Source organism: Lynx rufus, unplaced genomic scaffold (genome assembly GCF_022079265.1).
Source record: "Lynx rufus isolate CCGP_SWC_20201006 ecotype Redwood Valley unplaced genomic scaffold, mLynRuf1.p SCAF_6, whole genome shotgun sequence".
Taxonomy (NCBI): domain Eukaryota; kingdom Metazoa; phylum Chordata; class Mammalia; order Carnivora; family Felidae; genus Lynx; species Lynx rufus.
Genome location: NW_025814878.1, coordinates 114,109,569 through 114,130,460, shown reverse-complemented (window position 1 = coordinate 114,130,460; position 20,892 = coordinate 114,109,569). Strand labels below are relative to the sequence as shown.

The 20,892-nt window shown below is 55.5% G+C and overlaps 4 protein-coding genes across 5 annotated transcripts; 2 read left to right on the top strand and 2 right to left on the bottom strand.

Annotated features, from left to right (window-relative positions):
• Positions 1–152: 152 nt before the first annotated feature.
• Positions 153–2,330, top strand: B3GALT4 (beta-1,3-galactosyltransferase 4). The gene is made up of 2 exons (XM_047101893.1): positions 153–681; positions 876–2,330. The coding sequence occupies exon 2, from the start codon at positions 899–901 to the stop codon at positions 2,048–2,050; it is 1,152 nt and encodes a 383-aa protein (XP_046957849.1). The 5' UTR covers positions 153–681; positions 876–898; the 3' UTR covers positions 2,051–2,330.
• Positions 2,331–2,591: 261 nt separating this feature from the next.
• Positions 2,592–10,720, bottom strand: WDR46 (WD repeat domain 46). The gene is made up of 15 exons (XM_047101890.1): positions 10,584–10,720; positions 10,266–10,478; positions 10,076–10,156; positions 9,826–9,938; positions 9,619–9,706; positions 9,385–9,446; positions 9,016–9,120; positions 8,774–8,924; positions 8,516–8,651; positions 8,223–8,322; positions 3,736–4,049; positions 3,493–3,587; positions 3,223–3,318; positions 2,961–3,074; positions 2,592–2,865 (listed from the first exon to the last, which is right to left on the bottom strand). Exons 1-15 carry the CDS (start codon positions 10,650–10,652, stop codon positions 2,764–2,766), a joined length of 1,839 nt encoding a protein of 612 aa, XP_046957846.1. The 5' UTR covers positions 10,653–10,720; the 3' UTR covers positions 2,592–2,763.
• A 159-nt stretch (positions 10,721–10,879) lies between these two features.
• Positions 10,880–12,662, top strand: PFDN6 (prefoldin subunit 6). Of its 2 annotated transcripts, none has more exons than XM_047101896.1 (5): positions 10,880–10,973; positions 11,342–11,490; positions 11,737–11,807; positions 11,905–12,029; positions 12,265–12,662. In XM_047101896.1, the coding sequence occupies exons 2-5, from the start codon at positions 11,427–11,429 to the stop codon at positions 12,392–12,394; spliced, it is 390 nt and encodes a 129-aa protein (XP_046957852.1). In that variant the 5' UTR covers positions 10,880–10,973; positions 11,342–11,426; the 3' UTR covers positions 12,395–12,662. The 2 variants fall into 2 exon arrangements, with proteins under 2 accessions (XP_046957852.1, XP_046957851.1); XM_047101895.1 differs by lacking the exon at positions 10,880–10,973 and adding an exon at positions 11,005–11,193.
• A 654-nt stretch (positions 12,663–13,316) lies between these two features.
• On the bottom strand, positions 13,317–20,796 carry RGL2 (ral guanine nucleotide dissociation stimulator like 2). Its single transcript, XM_047101884.1, has 18 exons — positions 20,707–20,796; positions 20,293–20,492; positions 18,920–19,003; positions 18,483–18,661; positions 18,314–18,364; positions 17,928–18,225; positions 17,406–17,657; positions 17,217–17,320; positions 17,035–17,119; positions 16,865–16,933; positions 16,594–16,668; positions 15,973–16,005; positions 15,729–15,850; positions 15,536–15,631; positions 15,326–15,437; positions 14,925–15,215; positions 14,132–14,246; positions 13,317–14,002 (listed from the first exon to the last, which is right to left on the bottom strand). Exons 2-18 carry the CDS (start codon positions 20,449–20,451, stop codon positions 13,791–13,793), a joined length of 2,337 nt encoding a protein of 778 aa, XP_046957840.1. The 5' UTR covers positions 20,452–20,492; positions 20,707–20,796; the 3' UTR covers positions 13,317–13,790.
• Positions 20,797–20,892: the final 96 nt, after the last annotated feature.

Sequence of the window (20,892 nt, the reverse complement as noted above, 5' to 3'; positions counted from 1 at the left end):
GGAAAGCTACCACAGTGGGGCCCTTTGGGTGTTTCTCCTCTCAGTTGATGGCCTCACTCAGGTGCCCTGGGTCTAGGGTAAAGCAATGGCGTTGCTACTCCCCGTCCTACCAGAAGTGGCGCACCCTCTTGGGGTCCCACCCTCTAAGGTGTGAGGTAGAGAAAACACTCGGCCTAGAGGGGGAGCCTAAGCCAATTTCAAGACAACCAAGGCTCTCGGGTTAGCGCGTGGGGCGGTGTGGCAAGTGTGAGCACCACAGGTCTTGACCAAACCTAGGTTTCTTAAGGAAAAAAAGTGGCCCGCGGAGACCCGGAGAGTTGTGAGCTTCCCCTACCGAGGCAACCCTATAAATCGCTGACCCGGAAGAGCTGGGCTCCGCAGCAGAGCGAGGGGGCGCTTGCGTACTTGGGGAGGGAGGCCGCGGCTGGTAGGCTGCCCCGCGCCCGCCTCTGCGTACGAGGCACACTGATCCGAATCCCATTCGCGGTCGCACAGAAGCCCCGCCACCGGTACTTCGCTTGCCTCTACGCTTCCGGGAAGGCGGTCTGCACGCGCCACTACACTCTCCGAGGGAGGAGGGCGGGACCCAGCCGCCACCGCGGGTGGAGGAGGGGCGACTGGCGCTGTGGCGAAACCCCGCCATGGAGCCGAGCTTTGGGACGGCGGGGCCCCGACGACAAGGTAACCTCCCCGCAGCTCCGGCTGTGCTACCCCACACCCCCCGCGGCCGCGCCGCCTCCTGGGCTTAGGCGCCCCCACCCCGCTCCCGGCGCCGGTACTGGCCGCGCGCTCCATCCCAGGCGTGGCCGGTTACGGACCCAGATCACGGAGATCTGGGGCTTCCGCACTCTAACCGCCCCCATCTTTCCCTCTAGGTCCCTTCTGATTACGCCACACCATGCCCCTCAGCCTCTTCCGGCGCCTTCTCCTTGCTGCCCTGATGCTGGTGATTATTTGGACCCTTTTCGGGCCCTCAGGCATCGGGGAGGAGCTGCTGAGCCTCTCACTGGCCTCCCTGCTCCCGGCGCCGGCGTCCCCAGGGCCGCCCCTGGCCCTGCCCCGCCTCCTGATCCCCAATGAGGAGGCATGTGGGGGTCCCGGCGCCCCACCCTTCCTGCTCATACTGGTGTGCACGGCCCCAGAGAACCTGAACCAAAGAGACGCCATTCGGGCTTCGTGGGGCGGGCTGCGCGAAGCCCGAGGGCTCAGGGTGCAGACACTCTTTCTGCTGGGAGAGCCAAGTTTGCGGCATCCCACCAGGGAATCCCACGAGATCGACCTGGCACGAGAGGCAGCGACTCGGGGAGACATCTTGCAGGCGGCTTTCCGGGACTCTTACCGGAACCTTACTCTCAAGACTCTCATCGGGCTGAGTTGGGCATACAAACATTGCTCCATGGCCCGCTACATCCTCAAGACGGATGATGACGTGTTTGTCAACGTCCCTGAACTGGTATCGGAGCTGGTTCGGCGAGGGGGCCGTTGGGAACAATGGGAGAAAAGCATGGAGCCTCCAAGAGAGAGTAAGTTTGAAGATGAAGAGTGGGAAGAGAGGTCCATCTTCAGGGGCCAGCCAATGCCTCTTTTGTACTTGGGCCGTGTGCACTGGCGGGTGCACCCCTCTCGGACACCAGGGAGCAAACACCAGGTATCAGAGGAGCAGTGGCCTCCCACCTGGGGCCCCTTTCCACCCTATGCCTCTGGCACAGGGTATGTGCTGTCAGCTTCTGCCGTGCAGCTCATCCTGAAAGTGGCCAGCCGGGCACCCCCTCTACCACTGGAAGATGTCTTTGTGGGGGTAAGTGCCCGACGAGGAGGCCTCACCCCAACCCATTGTGTCAAGCTGGCTGGGGCCACCCACTACCCCCTGGACCGGTGCTGCTATGGGAAATTCCTGCTGACATCCCACAGGTTGGACCCCTGGAAGATGCAGGAGGCCTGGAAGCTAGTGGGAGGCTCTGAGGGAGAAAAGACTGCACCCTTCTGCTCCTGGCTCCAGGGAGTCTTGGGCATCCTGCGGTGTCGGGTAATAGCCTGGCTTCACAGCTGACAGTGTCTGGGGCCACAGCAGAGTGAGGAGCTCAGGGTCTAGCCAGCACCCCTCACAGCCGTCTCTCGCCCAGGCCCACGGCAGGGGCCCTAGCTGGCTACAGATGGCCACTTTCCGCTATCAGATGCTCAGTCTATCACTGAAGATAGAGAAATCGAGGGGCCTGGCCTGCCAGCCCCAAAGATGGTCACCAGGAAGAGCAAAACAATGCTGGGGTTGTTCTCTCCAGCCATAGGAGAGGGGCACAAGCTCCTCAATAAACTTGTCTCTCTACCTCTTCGAGTACAGCGTGGTCGTCACCAGGAGTCCAAGAACACATACCCGGGGAGCCTGGAGGCTGCCAGACCATGCTGGATGGGAAGGACCTCTCCAGGGACATGGGAAAGAGAGGAGGAAGGGCCCTAAAGAACAAGGCTAAGGCTATAGTGACGAGATATGAGGTGGGGGTAGAAGCAGGACACCGTGACCCCTCAGATCCTAGAGTAGTCCCATGCTGCACACAGGGAGGGGAACAGGTCCTGAGAATGATCTAGACACATTATCCAAAAAAAACCCCACCTTCTCCTTTAATCCCAACCCAGCCCAGGAGCCAGCTGTCCCTGCCCAGCTGGGGAAGGGGCATACTGCCCCCTCCTTATTCTAAGGAACAGGGTCATTTCCCCACGGGCAGTCGTGGGGGAAAGTGTTGCTCTCAGGCCATCCTTGGGCACGGCTCAGCGCAGAAATCTGTCCAGGGCAGATGGTCGGGCCCTCGTGGGCTTGGCCTTCTTCTCTTGCTTCTGCGGCTGCTGCTCAAGGCTCTGTCGGACTTTATCCTGGGTGGTGAGAGGGCGGCAAGGTGAGAAGTGGCAGGCTGGCAAGGGCAGAGGCCCACAGGACGCCTGGTCCACCCCCCCCAGTGATCATTTACCCGGTGCTCCTCATCCATGACCTTCCTCTTCCTCTTCACCAGGCTTGCTGTAGAACTGCGGCCCTTCTGCTTTGGCTTTGGCTGGAAAGGAGCCTTGGCCTCGGGGTCGTAGCCCTAAGAGAGGAGACAAGGGTAAAATCCATAAGAGCCTCAGAGACCAGGAACCGTGGCAGTACCATGTGCTGTGCTGTACTTCTGGGGACATGGCACGGGGGAGGCTGTGAAGGGGGGAAGGGCCTGGGCACTTGGGCCTGATTCATACCAGCCTCTCTATCCGCTCCTTCTTTTCTTGCTCCAAAGAGATGACATCAACCTCTGCCAGGGCTCGTGGGTCCAGACAAATGAGCTCTGCAGGTACCTGGAGGTGTCACGGAGGGACAGGAATGGGTAAGGAACCATAGGAGCCACAGGAGGATGATCCAAAGAGGGACAGAAGCCAGGGGGCTGCTGAATCCCACTCTTCCCAAGACCCCTGGGGCCATGGGGAGCTTTTCCTACCTCTAGCCCAAACCACATGCAGGTACATGCTCACCTTCTCCAGCAGGGCCTTCACCTCCCACTCCTGGCGCTGCTTTTGGCTCCTGTAAGGATTACTCTCCAGGCCGTCAAAGTTGGGCTCAGCAGCCCCTAGAAAGAGGGAGAAGCATGGAGCTATAAACAGAACCAAGTCCAGCCGCTCCAGCCCAACCAGGCCCTTTTGCTCCTGGCTATCACAAGCCAACCCACACTTCCATCCAGAGTTCATTCACTGGACCCCATCCTCTGGCCCACTCACCAGGTACCAGCATGCTGGTGATGCCCCCAGTGTGCCCCACCCCCAGCACATCTTCAAAGGGGCAGAAGTGAAGGCCATGCACGTGGCCTGAGAGCCGGTGGGTGAGGTAAGGCTGCTCCAGGGAGGGCAGGCTGGCCTTGCCCTGCCCCGCCCATATGTTGACCACGTCACCCATGCCTGCAGCCAGCAGTCCCCGCTGGGAAAAGACCAGGTGCCCTGCTCCCTGGGGCAGGGTCCGAGCACTCAGAGGCTGGAACGTCCCTCGTAAATCAAAGATCTTCAGCTGGTGGTCCAGGCCAGAGGTGGCCATGTACCTGGTAGAGACGGGGAGGTCAATTAATCTGCAGTGTGGGCTTACTGTGCAGGTCTATAGCCAAGTGCAAGCATAAAGTCTCGGTGGGGAGAAACAATTTTTATTTCCCTTTTACAGATGAGGAGACTGAAGCTCAGAGGAAGATAAGTAAGAGTGAATGGTAGAGCTAGAATTCAAGTCCAGCCTGTCTCTTTAGTGTCTCTTCTCCCTCTTTTTTTCTTTTAATATTTTAACGTTTATTCATTTTTGAGAGACAGAATGTGAGGGGGGAGGGGCAGAGAGAGGGAGACACAGAATCCTAAGCAGGCTCCAAGTTCTGAGCTGTCAGCACAGAGCCCAATGCAGGGCTCAACCTCACAGACCATCATGACCTGAGCTAAAGTCAGACACTTAACTGAGCCACCCAAGCGCCCCATTAGTGTCTGCTGTCTTTTTTTTTTTTTTTTTCAACGTGTATTTATTTTTGGGACAGAGAGAGACAGAGCATGAACGGGGGAGGGGCAGAGAGAGAGGGAGACACAGAATCGGAAGCAGGCTCCAGGCTCTGAGCCATCAGCCCAGAGCCCGATGCGGGGCTCGAACTCACGGACCGCGAGATCGTGACCTGGCTGAAGTTGGACGCTTAACCGACTGCGCCACCCAGGCGCCCCAGTGTCTGCTGTCTTAATCAAAGGGACAGTGCACACACCCATCTGTACCTAAATGAGATGTTCCACTGTACCCACAGGGAGTACAGTGGCTCAGCAAAGAGAAGGATCAACAGCAGTGATCAGGGAGGACCTCTAGGAGCTGTTCTAGGTCATTCTCAAGAAACATAGCAAGTACAAATGAATTAATATCAGAGTGTGGAGATGGTGAAATGGAAGCAGAGGTCTGTTTTTGGGATCAGTGGGAAATGTCAGGAGGATCACAAGGGGACAAACAGCAGGGGCTCTTTAAACTCAGACTGAGGACCCAGAGTCCCCAGCACTGCTCTCCAGCAATGACAGACCACAACTGGAAGATTGTGAGGACCTGAGAAAACCTTAGGAAGTAATGAAGTAATAAGCTAGGAGGCCCTGCCCCACCCCCCCTTTCCCTGGAAAAAGGGAGGGCAATCCTCTCAAGGAATCGTGCACTGTAGTTTGTTTTCCAAGGTTGGAGTTTCTATGTTCATGATGTTCCTCAGAGAGGGAGGCTAAAGGGCGACCAGCCAAGCCAGGGTATGTAAGTTTGCTAAGGGGCCACAGACTCTCTTTTTAGCCTTGGCTGTGAGCCAAAGAAGAGGGTACCAAAGGACTCCTATGAAAGGGACTAGCCTAGTGATGGGGCTGAATAGAGGCCCAGCTGGACACTTCTCCTCACAAGACAATCAGGGCCCCAGCTGCATCAGATGGAAAGACCATCAATGCAAACCAGGAATTACGGAGGGCTCCTGGGACACAGGTCACACCCTTTAGTCAACCCACAATTCAAGGGAACATACTGGCTTCTCTCCCCACACATACCTGCCTTTGGGATCCCCTGCACAAATACCAGCCCACTGACCAGAGGGCATCCAGGCTACACTACCATGCTACTAACCCTGCAGAAAACAGTCTAGTTCTAAGAATCCCATCCAGTCCCAATGCCAGCTTCCAGAATGCCTCGAGGAAGCCAGTAAGCCTCATCTTGAGCCCCTGTGGCTTATCTGAGGTGCTCTTGAGAAGGACCAGAGATTAAGCAGAGTTGGGCCAAGATCAAGGACCAGAGCTGTACTCAAGGTGTTGACCAAATCTCAGGAAACTACGTGATTAGGCCTCGGGCACAGCAGCAGCTGACCAAAGCAGTCTAGGGAAGGCAAACGACAACATAGGTTCAATGGCCCACAGAAAGCATTCTCCTAAAGCCAAACTGGCACAAATACAGAGTAAAAATGGTTGAAGCATATCTCTCGGCCCCTAAGGTACAACTATGGGAGGGCAAGGGGGTCTGAGCATCTGGAAAGTTTTTATAAGTTGGGGACTACTGGGCTATTCCTTTTCCAGACTTTAAAAAAAAAAAAAAATTTTTTTTAACGTTTATTTTTGAGACAGCATGCAAGCATGCAACTGGAGGGGCAGAGAGAGACAGAGAGAGACACAGGCCTAGGCTGTGGGTCTAGGGTCTGAGCTGTCAGCACAGACCCTGATGCGGGGCTCAAACTTGCAAATTGTGAGATCATGACCTGAGCTAGGGTCAGACGCTTAGTGACTGAACCACCTAGGCGGCACCCCCCACCCTTTTTTTTTTACAGACTTTCTTTGAAACCATTTGAAAATAAAGTGATGGAGTTCACATTTCATGTACAAGATTCCTGAGCAGCAGTGTAAAAGAAGGAAAGCAGATTAGTCTGCCAGCAGCACCCGGGACTTGCCAGCAGGAAGAACAATCAGAAGCTGGAAAGTGTCTGTGAATATCACATGTGTTCAATAGGAGGCAGCAAGAATGGACAGAAATGGACCTCAGAGAGGCCCTTGAGGGGAAAGCAGCCAGGACCTCAAAGGGGAGCATGGGCAGTAATGAAAGGATGCCACCAAAACAAGCAGTAGAGCCTGGGCACCCAGAAAGCACCCAATCAACAGCAATTTGGTTCCTGCCCTTACTGATGGCTGAAGATCACAGGGCAATGGAGCTAGCTGGAGGTGTCCAGTCAAATTCTGGGTGACTGGAAAGTGTGGCAGAAAAGGAGCAAGCCTGGAGGAACTCTGGGGAGTGGGGTGACCTATCCCGCGATGGACACATTAAATCTGGGGCAACAGAAGACAACTTAGTAGGAACTAAGCGTGTCTCCTGGCTAATCGTTTCCGTCAACCACAGTCCCGTTTCTGAACATAAAGTAGAATACTGCCCCATGACAGGCTCAACAGCCCATTCACCCTTGTACCCCCAGAACCTCAGCACAGAGCCTAGTCCGCAGCAGGTGCCCAGTGAGTGCCTGACAATGAAAGGAATTAAGAGGAACATCCACTGATCCCGTTAGAGGGAACTCATGCGGAAAACAGTACACCAGGTCCGCACATATGTACGCATCAGACAGCACAGCTGGGCAGCTGCAAACTCTCAGGAGAGGCAGCAATTCGAAGCAGGCCCCCTACTCCTACCCCTCACATCACCAGCCAGAACTCAAGAGAACGATCATCTTCAAGGATGCCAGTGGTGAAAGCCAGTGCTCCGTACTCCCTGGGCACCACGCTAAACCCTACAGGCTTTAACTCGTGTTGACACGGGCCGCCTGTGACAGCCTATGAACTAAGCCCAGGGCTTGGCAAACTACAGCCCATGCACCAAACAAATCCAGCCCACCACCTGCTTCTGTACAGCCCTGGAGCTCCAAATGGTTTTTACATTTTTAAGTAGTAAGAAAAAACAAAAAATCTTTTGAAACAGGTACAGGAGATTCAAATTTCAGTGTCTGCAAAGTAAGTTTTACTGGAGCACAACCACATGCTTTCATTGGCTTCTTCTGGGGCTGCTTCTGCACCACAAGAGCACAGGAGTGAGGTCAACACCAACACCACATATAGCATCTCATCTCTGCACCACTGTGGGCACACCACAACTCACAAGGACACCATTATAACTGGACAACGTTTCAAGCGCCACCTATCTCACGATCTGTGTGAAAGAGGTTTTCAAAGACAAATAGGTAAAATCTCTTCCCAGATCAATGCTAACAAGCATTTGCAAATGAGTTTGATGACTTAGAATACTGTAACTTTTAACCTTAACTGAGCAAAATGTTATCCTCAAAAAGAGGAATCCAGTTCTTCCCATCAGACCTGTATTACAAAAATGCTATATTCAATTATTATATTCTAAGTTTTATTGCCTAAAAATTTGTGACGCTTTGTTTTTTCTTAAGTACCTACATAACATGCTCAAATTTCCCTCTCGGCTAGCAAAACCTAAAGTCTTTCTATTTGGCTCTTTACAGAAAAAGCTTCCTGCCGCTTGAGCTAGATACTCATCCCCACTCTTGGGGTGATGAAAGAGTGTGTGGCACACAGAGGTTATGGAGTGTGCCCATGCTTACGTGGCCCGTCAGTGGCTAACACCAGGATTTAAATCTGGGCAGCTTGACTGCAAGTCTATGCTCCTAAAGGCATACTGCTTTCTATACTCTTCTACCCAGCGGCGACCTCCCCAGCACCTCATGACCAAACAAGTGACTTACGTGCCTGTAGAATCTACTGCCACAGCCCGGACCCCTCCACGATGACAGAGAATCTTTGCCAGTGGCTCCTTCATGGCTGGACTCCATAAGGACACAGTCCCTGGATGTGAGAGAAGAGGAGCTGAAGTTATCAACAGGCGCTAAGGGGATTATACCTGGGAAAGATGGGGTCTCAAGGCCAACAGGTATCAAGAGAGAGGAATAGGGGCTATCTAAAGGGATGTGCAAAGTGCAAATATAGAAGCAAAGCAGGTCAGGATGATCAAAGAGTCAAAGCTCAGCTAGAGACCAACCATTGCTGTGTCCGAGATGGATAACGGCATTGTAAGGGTTCTTAGTCATGACATCCAGCCGTCCAGCCCGAGCATTCAGAGCTGCCACGATCTTTCCCACTGACACATCCAGGTAGGTCAGAAACCCTGTCTCTGACTGAGAGAAAGAGAGAGATCAGAATGAGTCCTGATTGCCCTCTGTCCTTCTAGTGGGATCCCAGAGAAGAAGCAGTCTTCTCAAGGGCTGCCGCCCAGTCCCCGTGTTCCATTGCCACTCACGGCCGTGGCCAGAAGGAAGTGAAAAGGCAGGAACTCAAGCCGTGTGACACGGTCACAGCGGCGGATACAGTGGAGCTCGATGCCCTGGTTGTCATAGATGTGAAGCCAACGATTCTGAGCAACGGCAAACAGTGCCTCTGAATGCAGAAACCTGGGAGGAAGGCAAGAGTGGTTCAGTGGGATGGGGTCAAGGGACTGTCATTCAATCGAGAATGGGATGCCTCACCCCCCCCCCCACTGACCGGATGTCCCGCACTGCCTCCATGACGTTGATCTCGCACATGAGCCTCTTTGTTACCCAGTCAAGGGTGGCCACATGACCCCGGCGCCCTCCAAAAGCCAGGTGTCTGTTAGAGGTGGGGAACAGGCAGTGTCAGTGCAGGGAAGCACCGTGACTCAGACCATCTGAGGTATGCCCCACACCAGCCCCTCCTCTCCAATGAGACATTTTACATGCTCAACCTCACATGCAAGCAAATCACAGGACCGCCCCCCTCCCCCCCCATACACTGGCCTAAACATACACTGGCCTGGCTGAGGTGAACATGGCTGAAGTGTTTAAGGAGATGCAACCATATCCTAGTTCAAGAGTCACTGACATCCAGCCTTACCTTCCAGTTCGGGAGTAATTCAGTCTGTAGGGTCCAAACTGCCGCAAGTTCAAATCAAAGTGCTAGGAAAGGGAATATCATTAAAAAAAGGGGGGGGGGGGAAGAGAGAGAGAGAGAGAAAGAAAGTCAAGAAATAACTGGCTCCTTTCAATAATTCCCTCTTGTAGTCCCCACTTCCGTCTTGCTCTGCACCACCAATGTAGCCAGTAGCCCCTTTTCCAATCTCAGACTCACCTTGGCTGCACTTGCAATATCCACAGCCTCCACAATGTCCACCTGGCGTATCTTTGCCGTGTCCTCCCCATCCTCCCCTTCCAGAAACCTAGGAGTGAGTATTAGCAGTAAAACTTCCTAATATGAAGTGGGTGTACCAGCGTGAAAATGATAAGGGACAGCCCCATAAAGCAGGGCCTGGGGAGGCCCACACGAGAGTCCACTTACCCGGGTTCCTCAGCAAGAAGCAGCTCAGAGCGAGCAGCTTTAATGCTTATTTCCTGTTCCTCAGCTTCAGCCACTTCAAGTCGGCTTCGGGTTTTGGATTTCGAATGCGGCAGCTATAATATCGGTGGTGGAGAGGTGAGAGAAGACCTGGACATTATGTAGGATTCCGCGAGAGCCACACAGGCCCCCTCCATCCCCACTCATATACTCTCGGGCTGCAACCCTTCCCCACTCTCTGGCTGGTCCTCACCTTTTTGGATTTGTCAATGCGACAGAACTTCTGAGCCACCTCTACAGGGACGGGGGCAGGGCCTGGAAATGGATCCTGAGCCTGGGGAAGGAGGTAATAATTAGAAGACAGGCTAGGGCTGACCCCCAACCCTCGCACGCGTAAAGTACAAGGCGACTTGCCCCACCACCTTATCAGGTCTCAGGCTCACCCCGGACAAACTCCGCTGAGGCTCCGGATTCCTCCGCTCTCGGGGTTTCTTCGGGAGCTGAGGCTTTTTGGAGAACCGAGACTTTTTTGGGATGTTAGTGTTCTTTGGCCTCTGGTGGCGGAGCTCACGATTCCTTTTCTTGTTACCAGGGGGCCCCGGAGAAGCTCCGGCAGCGGTCAGAGTGGTTTCTTCCTCCCAGTACCTCCGGGGTTTCTACGGGCAGAGCAGGAGCTCTTAACACTCCGCAGCCCGCGCCGCGTCCCGCCCCCCGCGACCCCACAGCTAAAAACTTCTCTTCCACCCCAGGGAGGTCTCTACCTTCTTCTTGGCCTGAAGTCTGTTCTTCTTGGGCGGGACATCTCTGCTCGGTTTGGGGACTGTCTCCATCTAGCCCACCCGAACGACGATCCACGTGCAAAACTCCTCTCAGCTGTCCCACACTCGGCTTGGAAACTCCCGGAAGTTGGCCGGCCCTCATCCAATCAGCGCCGTACCAGATCTGAAGCCTTCTAAGCGCCATCTTAAATGAGGGCTCTTGCGCGTGCGCTCTCTCCCTCGCTCGCTCGCTCTCTCTCTCTCTCTCTCTCTCTCTCTCTCTCTCTCTCTCTCTCTCTCTCTCTCTCTCTCTCTCTCTCTCTCTCGAGGGGCGGGGCTGGCGTTGGCCCCGCCATCTGGAGCAGCAGCTTATGCCCGAGTAATGAATGAAAGGTAGTCTGAGGCTGGGGCCCAAGAAACAATAGTTTCCCTTTCCGGCTTCGTTTCCCCATCTTGCCTAAACCTTCCCGAGTCCAGTCTTTTTTGGCGGAACACCATTCATTAAACCTGCCCAAACTACAGTTCCCGACATGCGTAGGAGGACAACTTCCGGCACCCTCTTTTCCCAGCATCCTTTGTTTACTTCCAGGTTCAGTAATAGTGAAGGGAGAACGTGAGTAGGGCTGGGTTACGGTTGAGGGGTTTGGGGGTCTTAGCCTCAGCCGCCTTCCCCTGGGACCGGGATAGAGTGGCTCTGCGGGACGGGGAGAGGCTGCGGTGCCCCGGGAGGGTGTCTCTCAACAGTGCTGTCATTTCCGCAGGCCAGGCCAGAAAGGGGAGCTTGAGTACCTCCCAGAGTGAGACCCTGCGCCCCTCTCCCGCTCCCCTCAGGCCTTCGTCCCCGCCATGGCTGAGCTAATCCAGAAGAAGCTACAGGGAGAAGTGGAGAAATATCAGCAGCTACAGAAGGGTAAGGGAGCAGGGTCGGTGTGGCCTCGCCCCAATCCCTTCACTCACAGTCCAGAGCCAAACCAAGATAATGTTTCTGCCCGAGTCCCTGCGGGCAGCTCCTTCCCCCATCTCAATGCTCTTCCCCACCCACTGACCAGCCGCCTCATCCTTGCCTACTTCCTCAGCTCCATTTTGTTCTCTCCAGCATTGGGGTCAGGCGGCACATTTGATGTTGCTAATCAAACCTTTCCCCCCCAACCCCCAGACTTGAGTAAATCCATGTCAGGGCGGCAGAAGCTTGAGGCGCAACTAACAGAAAATAATATTGTGAAGGAGGTGAGAGAGGGATTTGCGGGGCGGGGTGGGGGTGGGGGGGGCGAGGAGGGACCTATACTGGCAGTGATTGATCATTTATGTCCCATCCCTCCACCAGGAACTGGCCCTGCTAGATGGGTCCAACGTGGTCTTTAAACTTCTGGGTCCTGTGCTGGTCAAACAGGAGCTGGGAGAGGCTCGCGCCACAGTGGGGAAGAGGCTGGACTATATCACAGCTGAAATGTGAGTCTTTCTTCCACCAGCCTGCAATGCACCCGACAGGGCTGGGGGAGAGGTGTTCCAAAACCATTATAGTGTAGCTCCAGAGTACCCCCCTCCCCCCGGTTGTCCAGTTCCTCCAAACCCTCCCCCAGATCTCAAAGTTCCTCCTCATCAATCCCTTCCTTGCTTTCATCACCTTCCTTAGTAAGTCCCATTAATTTCTCCTTATTTGCTTGTCTCTCTTGCCTCTCTTCAGTAAGCGATATGAATCGCAGCTCCGCGACCTCGAACGGCAGTCAGAGCAACAGAGGGAGACCCTGGCTCAGCTGCAGCAGGAGTTCCAGCGGGCCCAGGCAGCCAAGGCAGGGGCTTCTGGGAAGGCCTGACCCCGTGGTGGGGGGAGGGGGAGGGGAGGGAATGAGGCAGCTCTAGGGTCTATACTGTAGCTAATAAAATGTGAAAACACCTGGCTGTTTTCTGACCAGCCACTTCTGTCATAATTGTCTCCCATCCGTCCCCCGGGCCCCTTTCACTTTATATATACACCACCTATATTACTCCCTCAAGTCCCAAATTCTTGTAACTGGAATCTCTCCGTGGCAGAGTAATCCTTTCTTCTTTCTTGAGAGTAAAATCTGAAATGTCTCAAACCTACTTCTTGCCTGTATGTGCAACGCTGAATTCTCCCTTATCTTGGGTGGCAAACCCCTTTAAGAAACACGGGAAGGGCATTTGCATCACAACAGTTGTTGGGAATGTCAGTTCAATTGCCGGACTCACAGTAATCTAAACAGACCGCAGGGTGAAATGTGGTGACCCTCCTTGCTGTGATTTCTTGCCATCTTCCAAATAGCCCTGGCATCTCTGTCAGTCTCTTTCTGGAATGTGTTTGAATGTAGCTTAGACGGATTTGAAATCCCAACATGGAATGCTCCAAGTTTAGACAGTATCCACAGAGTTGTTCTTCCTTTTCTTTGTCCTAAAATTGTTTCTTACAAATTTTCAACCGGGGGTTGTCCTTCATATGGATCACTTTAATTGGGTGGGTGGTACTTGACATGGGTCTGTGACAACTGCGGAGAAAAACTTAAGAGCAAATAAAAGGACTGGGGTGGAGGGGTTGCTGGGAAGCAATTTCCTCACAAAAACTTGTGAGGAAACCGTTTTCACCAACACCTCACTTTCAGCAATGGGATAGAAATGGGGAGAAAACACTGGCCTCCTTCTTGTTACTTGGCGTCTACCTTCAGCCAACTCTCTACCCCCACTCCCAGCAGCTAGACCATACACACTGCAACGACAAGGGAGTAGAATTTATGTAGTGTTTTGGTTTATTATCTTAGTGTTGTCACAGTGACAGGAAACCCCACAGTAGGAAAAAGAACTCCTACTAGAACCTACTTCTTGCCATCCCCTCTCCCCAGGGCTCAGAGCCTCTAGGCTTTTCTTCTCTCCCTCTTTGCAGGCCTTTCCTTGGCCCTTGGCATGCTAGCATGTGGCCAGGAATCAGAAACCGATTCCACTTTCTACCACTAGCTGTGTGCCACATTCATGGAAAGTAGGGAGCTACGCACAGGTATCCAACTTGGTTACCAAGATTACCAGTTCCCCCAAAGCTGAATCCCTCAGCCGTCTGGTAAACCAGTGGCACTTCACTGCCCCAGGGTGGTTGGCCACCTTTCTGGGTTTCTTCCCAGTGCAACATGACTGCCACCATTCAGGATGGCTACCCACATCTGCTATGGCCACCATGAGTTCTGTTGTGCCGGCAGGGCTTCCTCCTCAGAACAGTGCCCGGGCAATCTTCCTCCCTGTGGCCTTGATCCTGGGAAAGGAACCCCCTCCTCCCTCACTTGGGGGAGTTCCTGAGGCAGAGGGGCTGCTGGTGAGACCCAGTGTAGCAAGAGAGGGCCTTCGCCGCTGCCGTAGGAGGAAATCGTGCGAAGCTCCATCCATAGCGTAGAAGACGTTAGCCGAGGGTGGGATGGTCAGCTCTGTGTGTTCAGAGAGGGAGTGTTGAGAACAAACATGGTCATTCCCCCCACAACCACCTGGTTGTGGACGCCTTCCCACTGCTGGGCATCCCTCTCCGCCCAAATCTGACTTCCTTCATGGCCTCTCACCTCGCTCCCCCGGTAGCAGCTGCACTAGCTCATACTCCGAAGCCACTGCAGAATCACGATTGTTTTTTTTAAGGACACGACTGATGACACTCGGAGCCTTGTCCTGGCTTGTCACCTGGCAGGACAGAGACCAAAAGGACAATAAATTGGCCATCACCTCTGCTTTCTAGCCTTTCAGTTCTAACCACTGATCCCAACCAAAAATGGTTACCGGTGTCAAACACTTTAGAATGAACAGGGAAACCCTATACGGTGGTTCCCTGTACTGCACAAGCCTATACTCCATGGTGTCCAGTGAAATAGGGCTGCTTCCCTATGACAAAACTGCTGTTGGTTCTGAAAATCTAATATGGCCACCAAAAGTCAAGGTGCAGCAGCTAATGCAAAGGAGCCTTTAAAATAAAACAGCTGCCATAACCTTGGGGAACCTGGGTGACTCAGTCAGTTAAGCATCCAACTCCTGGTTTCAGCTCAGGTCATGATCTCACGGCTCTTGAGATCAAGCCCCGAGCTGGGCTCCGCACTGACAGCATGGAGCCTGCTCGGGATGCCCTCTCTCTCTCCCTCTCTCTCCCTCCCTCCCTCTGTCCCTTCCCCACTTATGTGCACACACTCTCTCTGTCCCTCTCAAGGTAAATAAATAAACTTAAAAAAATAAGAAAACAGCTGCCATAACCAAAGGTCAGAATTAAAACTAGAATCATCCTCTTCTTGGCTATTCAAACGTAAGACAACACCTGTAGCCCCACAAGGCATCATCCTTCACCCCACCCCCAGCCCACAGCTTCCTCACCAAGATGCTCTTGTAGACGCTACCATCTTCCCCCAGCTCCATCTGGACTCGGATGATTCGGCAATCAGAGGCCCCTGGCCCAGGCCCCCCTCCCCCACATCCAGTCCCCCTGGAGGCCCCCTCTGCACCCCCACTGAGTGGGGAGCCACAGGAGGCGGAGCGGCGGTGACCTCGAGAAGGCCTGGGAGAGGACGCTGGGGGAGAGAGGTGGCTGGGATCAGCCGGACTGTGCAAAGATGGAGTGCTTTCCAGGGCAGAGTCCAGAGATGAGACAGACGGCCACTTCATGTGCTGGGGACAAACAACATGGGGGACTGGCATGAAGGCAGAGAAGTCAAGCAAGAAACATTCACAAGGGCAGGTTCAGTGTTGAGTCAGAGGTCAACAGGAACAGGGCTCACCTGGGCCAGCCGCGTCAGCAGAGGGGCAGGGGCTCCAGGTACGTCACCTCCCCCGACACTGGGCCGGTCCCAGGAGACAAGAGGGGTGGGACCTCCAACAGAGCCCAGAACCCTGGAGTGGCAAGAGACGGGGAGGGTCAGAAGAAGAAGGGCTCTTCTCCCAAGTAGCTTCCCCAAGATGCTACCCCCCCTACCCGCGGACTCCCTCACTCTGTCCACTGTGAGATGACCAGCGTTGGCCGAAGCACCCGTGGGGCAGGAGGGTCACTGGTACCAGGTGGCTCCACCTCACAGGACACTCGATGGCTGTGAAGAGGGGGAAATGGGCAGAAGTCAGGACGTGACACACCGATCCCCACACTCAACCCTAGCCCTGGAGTCCCAACCTTGCCCAGCCAGTCACCTCTGGGCCTCTGTCAGTGGCCGGAGCCCCTGTAGCCACCGCTGAATATCAGGGTCAGGTCGGAGGTCATAGCCACGACATTCGTTCTGGAGCCGCCGCAGTTCCGAAAGGACAGCAAACTCCTAGGAAGGAGCCCACAGTCTGCAGAAGCCAAAACTCAGGGACCGCCGACTTTCCCCATCTCCCTCCCCTTCCTGGGACATGACTAGAGATGTCTAGCATCCGGCCCATGCACTCCCCTCACCTTCCTCCGCTTGTCAAAATTGATGTATCCGTTCTGCAAAAATAATGGGGATGGGGTGAAGCCCAACCCTGCCACAGAGAGACTACCCCTTTCCAAGCACACACACATCCACATTCAACTCACACACACTTCATTCACTAGGCCTCTGACTCCTCCGTCCTTTCCCTGGCTCCCCCTCACTCCCGTCATGCCCTAAGCCCCCTACTTTACCCTTGAAATTGAATGGTCACAGGTAGAAAGGGTGTCCATTTCATAGATGAGAAAATCAGGGCTCAGAGAGAATGAGGAACTTGCCCAAGATCTCAATGATTGTTTATTTAACAAATGCTACATATGCTTACATTTAGGGCATGTTCTAAGCACTTGCCAAACATTAATTCACTTAATCCTCATAATAACAGACTGACATAGACACTGTCACTGGTTTCCTGTTTACAGATCACTAGGCACAAAGAAGCCAAGCAACTTGCCCAAGTAACAGAACCAGAATTCTGGCAATCTGGCTCGAGCCCTGGAGTTCAAGCGCTAACACCCCACGGCACCTTTCTGGAAGGTCTGTCTGGCCCTGAGGCCCATTTGTTCCCTCATCACAATGCACACATTAACACACACACCACCGACCTCCAGCTCATCCTTGGAGGCTGCATCCAGCATCACCAGGTCCTTCAAGAAGGTGCCAAGATATGGGACCACACCCTGAGGTCAGAGGTCAGGATTAGACCCCCCGCCCCTGATCTGAGAGCTCTCCATTGCTCTGTACTTTCCTATCCCATTGTCTTGAAGGACAAATTTAATTCCCCCACCCCGCTATGCCTCCCCTCTACATCCCTCAGTCTGCTGCCCCCCACACACTCCTTACTCCTTCACAACCACCCCCCAACTGGTCACTCACCCCACCCCGGGAGCCAGACCTCGGGGCCTTCTTGGAATTTGGCTCCAGAGAGGGCTGCAGCTTTGCCTCCTGGGCGGGGGGAAGGAAGGGACAGAACGAGGAGATGTAGGTGTGGCACGTGTGGCACGGGGAGCAGGGGTAGCTGGGAACACCAGGGAATAGGGCCTCACCTGCAGGAGGAGCTCCCGGCTCTGGGAATAATTATCCTCCTCGGAGAAAATCTGGCAGAGGCTGGAGAAGACTCTGAGGCTGTCCCTGAGGGGTGGAAGGCAGCAACCTTGAGGATGGGCCAGGCTCACCCCCACGCCTCTTCCCAGCCCTCAGCTCCAGGCCGGTGCCCCATCCTCCCCACCTGGCTGCTTCCCCCCAGGCTGCTCGAAGCCTGTGGATGGGGCTGGACTGCAGGGCCGACACAACAGCATAAACTGAAGAGAAGTTTCGGAGCAGACGACACTCCTGTGGGGGTCACAGAGGCAGGCCAGAGCTTTGGGACCTCTCTCTCAACACCAGGGTCCCCAACGAGGCCAAGCCTCTCTCTTACCTCTGCCACACGGATCCACTTCTCCAGGAGCCGAGCCCTCTGGGGAGGACGGAGTGGCCGAATGGTCACCTCTCCAGGCCCCTCTCCAGTTGAGGTAGCCCCCAGGACAGAGCTGACCACAGCCCCTGCCACCTTGTTGAACTGTGTGACAGTAGCTCTGACGGATGGGCAGAGGTGGGAATGTCCTGGCCGGTCTCTATGACCCCACAGGCTCCCCAGGCACTGAGAGGGGACCAGATTGAGAAACAGCTCCTGCAGGGCAGAGGTCAGAGGTTAAGGTTCATAGTCAAGCGAGGTCAGCCTTCCAATATCAAAGGTGTGAGGATCTCAGGTGGCCAAGGAACCAAAGGGGCACAGGGTGTGAAGGGTAACAATCAAGGGGAAAGGGAGAAAGGTCAAAACTGAGTGGACAGAGGAAGCTGGGAGCTGGATCAGGAAGGGTTGGAAGCAAGGAAAGGATCTGGAGTGAGGGAGAGGTTAGTAAGGGGGAGGGGGGGATGGGGTCAGAGGTCAGGGTCTCACCGCATCTAGCAGGGTCAGCTGTTCGGCCAAGTGGTCAGCGAGGAACACCAGGACATCCGTGGGGTCAGCAGGGGGGTCGCCGGGGAGGGCCAGGGACTTAGGAAGGTCTGGGGCCTGGGGGTCCACCCGGGACCGGAGGTTGCGGATGAGGTCAGCGCTGCCCCCCCCAACACCCTCCCCTGCTGCATACCCTGTCCGAAGCAAGAAGCTCTCAAGCCGGTCAAGCTGACCCTTGACCTCAGAGCCAAAATCCTCAGGGTGAGAGGCCAGCCAGGTTGACAGTACAGAGATGGCTACCCTGGGAGAAGGGGAAGCAGCCAGGGGTCAGGTATCAAGCTGCAGCTCAGCCAGAGGGAACTGTGAGGTTAACAGTCGGGGTCACTCACCCTATTGTCCTCTCTAGTTCATCAGTAGGATGAGATTCAAGAGCTTCCAGCCTGGAAGAAGAGATTCTATCTGCCCATTTTTTCCCAACCCCCAGTGGCTTTGACTACTTTGGTGGGATTTTCTGGCTTTAGAAAGCCAGATACCATCTTGGTCCCTTATGACCCTGACCTGTCAGCCACAAGCCCTAGCAGGGCAGGTGTGGAGGTGAAGGCCCGGTGGGTGGCCAGGAAAGCTGATGTGAAGGTCACGTCAGCCCCTGATGTCCGAGCATCCAGCAAGTGTCTGACCAGGGCCTCCAGAGTGCCAGCTCGGAGCCTTCGAGACGAACGTGGGGGAGGCGTTGGGGCCTGTTGGAGACAGAAGGACAATTACTGACCCTTTTTTCACCTTTTCCCCTAGATCTCTGGGGAAAATCCCAGACCTAGGAGATGGTCCAGGCTCGCCATATGAGATTCAGAGAGGGCAAAAGACTTGATCTAAGTCACATGGCAGAGTCCAGGTCTCTAGACCTCCAACTTAGCACTCTGGCCAAAAAGTTGGCCAGAGGAAAGGGGGCTGGGTGGTGATGATGGGTCAGAGGTGAGAAGCCAAAGTCAGGATCTCACCAGGGGATCAAGAGGCCGATACTGGCGGCTTGTGACAGTAAAGATGGCACCATCCTCCTCCTCATCCCAGACAGACACAGGGGCCTGGAGGAGCAAGGAAGAGGAAGTCAGACAATCCCACACCACCCCCCACAGGCCCCAGCCCTCACCCCCAGGCCCTACTCCTCCCTCTGTACCCCTCACCTGTGGTGGCGGGGGACAGTACCAGCGAGTGCGAGGGGTGGGGGGGGCTGGTGACCCCAGGTCTCCCCCACTGGGGCCCAGACAGCCCCCCCCAAGCCGCCTCAGGGCCCGGTGGAGTCGAGGGGGTGGCAGTGGGGAGGTGGGTGGGATGCACGAACCCTGGGCCTGGAGACCGCTGTGGCCCTTTCCCCCCAGAGCTGAACCCCAACACAGCACAGAAGCAAGGTGCAAGGGGAAGCGAGAGAGGCAGAAAGCCAGAGGCAGAGACCTTGAGAAGCTGGAACCTCAGTCACCGGCACAGCCGCAAGCTCCGCCCTCCCCCCCTCCCCCGCAGGAACTGACCGAGCCCTAAGAGATAGTCCTTCCCCTTAGCCCCCTTCCCCCTGGTCCCTCAATGCTGGAGACCCCCTCGAGGTGGCGGCTCAAATCCCAGTACAGGAAGGAGAAGGGGAAGTTGGGATGATTGGGGGGGAGGGGGGGCGCAGACTCAGAGTCACGTGGCCCCAGCCCCTCCCCCAACCGATCCCGAAAAACCAGCCCTGCCAGTCACCCTGCCCTCACCCAGTCTCTGGACCCAGGAGTCCAGGGCCTTGGGGCCCCGAATCCAATTTCTGGCCCCTCCTGAGGCCCCGAATCCTGCTTCTGGCCACCACCATTAGTCCCGGAGGAAAGCTGGTTACCCCCCCACACACACTCAATCTGGGATCTTTCCTCCAAAGTCGGAGAACCTGGGCTTCCCGCCTCCACTCATTGCCCAGCAGGAGAGGGGGAGGGGTCACAAAATCGAAGGGTTCCCTCCCAATCCCAGAGTCAGAGGAGTCGGTTACTGTGGAAACAAACCCCTCCCCGCCAAACAAAAACAAGGAGGGAGACAGGGACCAAGACACAATGCCCAAAGAGGCAGGCACACTCTGGCATAAGCAGGTAGAGCCTGAGACCCGCAGGACAGAGAGCCAGACGCTCTGGCAGTAACAGGGAAGGTTCCTGCGGGCAGGTCCTGAGTCACACTGCCACAGAGAACCACAGAAATTCCGGGACTCCCCGCAGCGGGGAGACAGGCAGCCACCCAGCAAGAGGCGCGGAAATTACTGAGGCTGAGGGAAAGAGATGAAGGGACACACAGACACCAGAGAAAGGTGGAGAGTCTCCGAAATTTATACCTCCCCGACTTCCCACCACCCGCGTCTCACCTCGTCTTCTTCCTCCTCCTCCTCTTCCTCCTGCCCCCCGCCCACGCCCTGGCCACTTGGGCCCCCACCCTCTTCGGGGTCTCGGCTCCGGAAGCTGCTCAGCACGACTCCCCCGGGGGGGCTCGTGTCCCAAAGCAGCCGCAGGGGCCGCGGGAGCATGGCCGAGTGAAGGAATCAGCGGGGTCGGGCCATGGGGGCGCCTGGGGAGAAACGGAGGGGGGGGGCAGGTGGAGAGTCAGGTTGGCGCGGGGGATCGGGGAGGAGAGGGACGCGGGTGGGTGCCTAGGTAACCGTATGGAGGTCCTGGGGGGGAGGCAACATAGGAGTGGAATATGGGGGGCCCTGGTGCATTTGGGGGATGAGGGGGTCACGAGTACGGGAACGGGCAGGGTCACGGGGTGTTCTGGCTCTGACCTGCTCGGGAATGGTGGGAGCAGCGCGGGTCCCGGGCCGCTGTTCCCGTCGGTCTCCAGTCCCCAAACGAGTCCCTGGACCGAGTCCCCTCCTCGGCTTTTCCGCACCCCCGTTACCCCCCCGCCAGGCTCCCGGGCCCTCCCGCCCTTTCCGCTCCCCCCCACGTCCGCCCGCTCCGACAGCAGG

Excerpts from the sequence above, each read along its gene's own strand:
- B3GALT4 (XM_047101893.1), top strand. The coding sequence starts at position 899 with ATGCCCCTCAGCCTCTTCCGGCGCCTTCTCCTTGCTGCCCTGATGCTG.
- WDR46 (XM_047101890.1), bottom strand. The coding sequence starts at position 10,652 with ATGGAGACAGTCCCCAAACCGAGCAGAGATGTCCCGCCCAAGAAGAAC. Across the intron at positions 9,939-10,075 it reads GCATTGACAAATCCAAAAAG|CTGCCGCATTCGAAATCCAA; the intron begins GTGAGGACCAGC and ends CCGATATTATAG. Across the intron at positions 8,652-8,773 it reads ACTTCCTTCTGGCCACGGCC|TCAGAGACAGGGTTTCTGAC; the intron begins GTGAGTGGCAAT and ends TCTTTCTCTCAG.
- PFDN6 (XM_047101896.1), top strand. The coding sequence starts at position 11,427 with ATGGCTGAGCTAATCCAGAAGAAGCTACAGGGAGAAGTGGAGAAATAT. Across the intron at positions 11,491-11,736 it reads ATATCAGCAGCTACAGAAGG|ACTTGAGTAAATCCATGTCA; the intron begins GTAAGGGAGCAG and ends CCCAACCCCCAG. Across the intron at positions 12,030-12,264 it reads GACTATATCACAGCTGAAAT|TAAGCGATATGAATCGCAGC; the intron begins GTGAGTCTTTCT and ends GCCTCTCTTCAG.
- RGL2 (XM_047101884.1), bottom strand. The coding sequence starts at position 20,451 with ATGCTCCCGCGGCCCCTGCGGCTGCTTTGGGACACGAGCCCCCCCGGG. Across the intron at positions 15,851-15,972 it reads ATTTTGACAAGCGGAGGAAG|GAGTTTGCTGTCCTTTCGGA; the intron begins GTGAGGGGAGTG and ends GCTCCTTCCTAG. Across the intron at positions 15,438-15,535 it reads GTCATCTCACAGTGGACAGA|GGTTCTGGGCTCTGTTGGAG; the intron begins GTGAGGGAGTCC and ends TTGCCACTCCAG.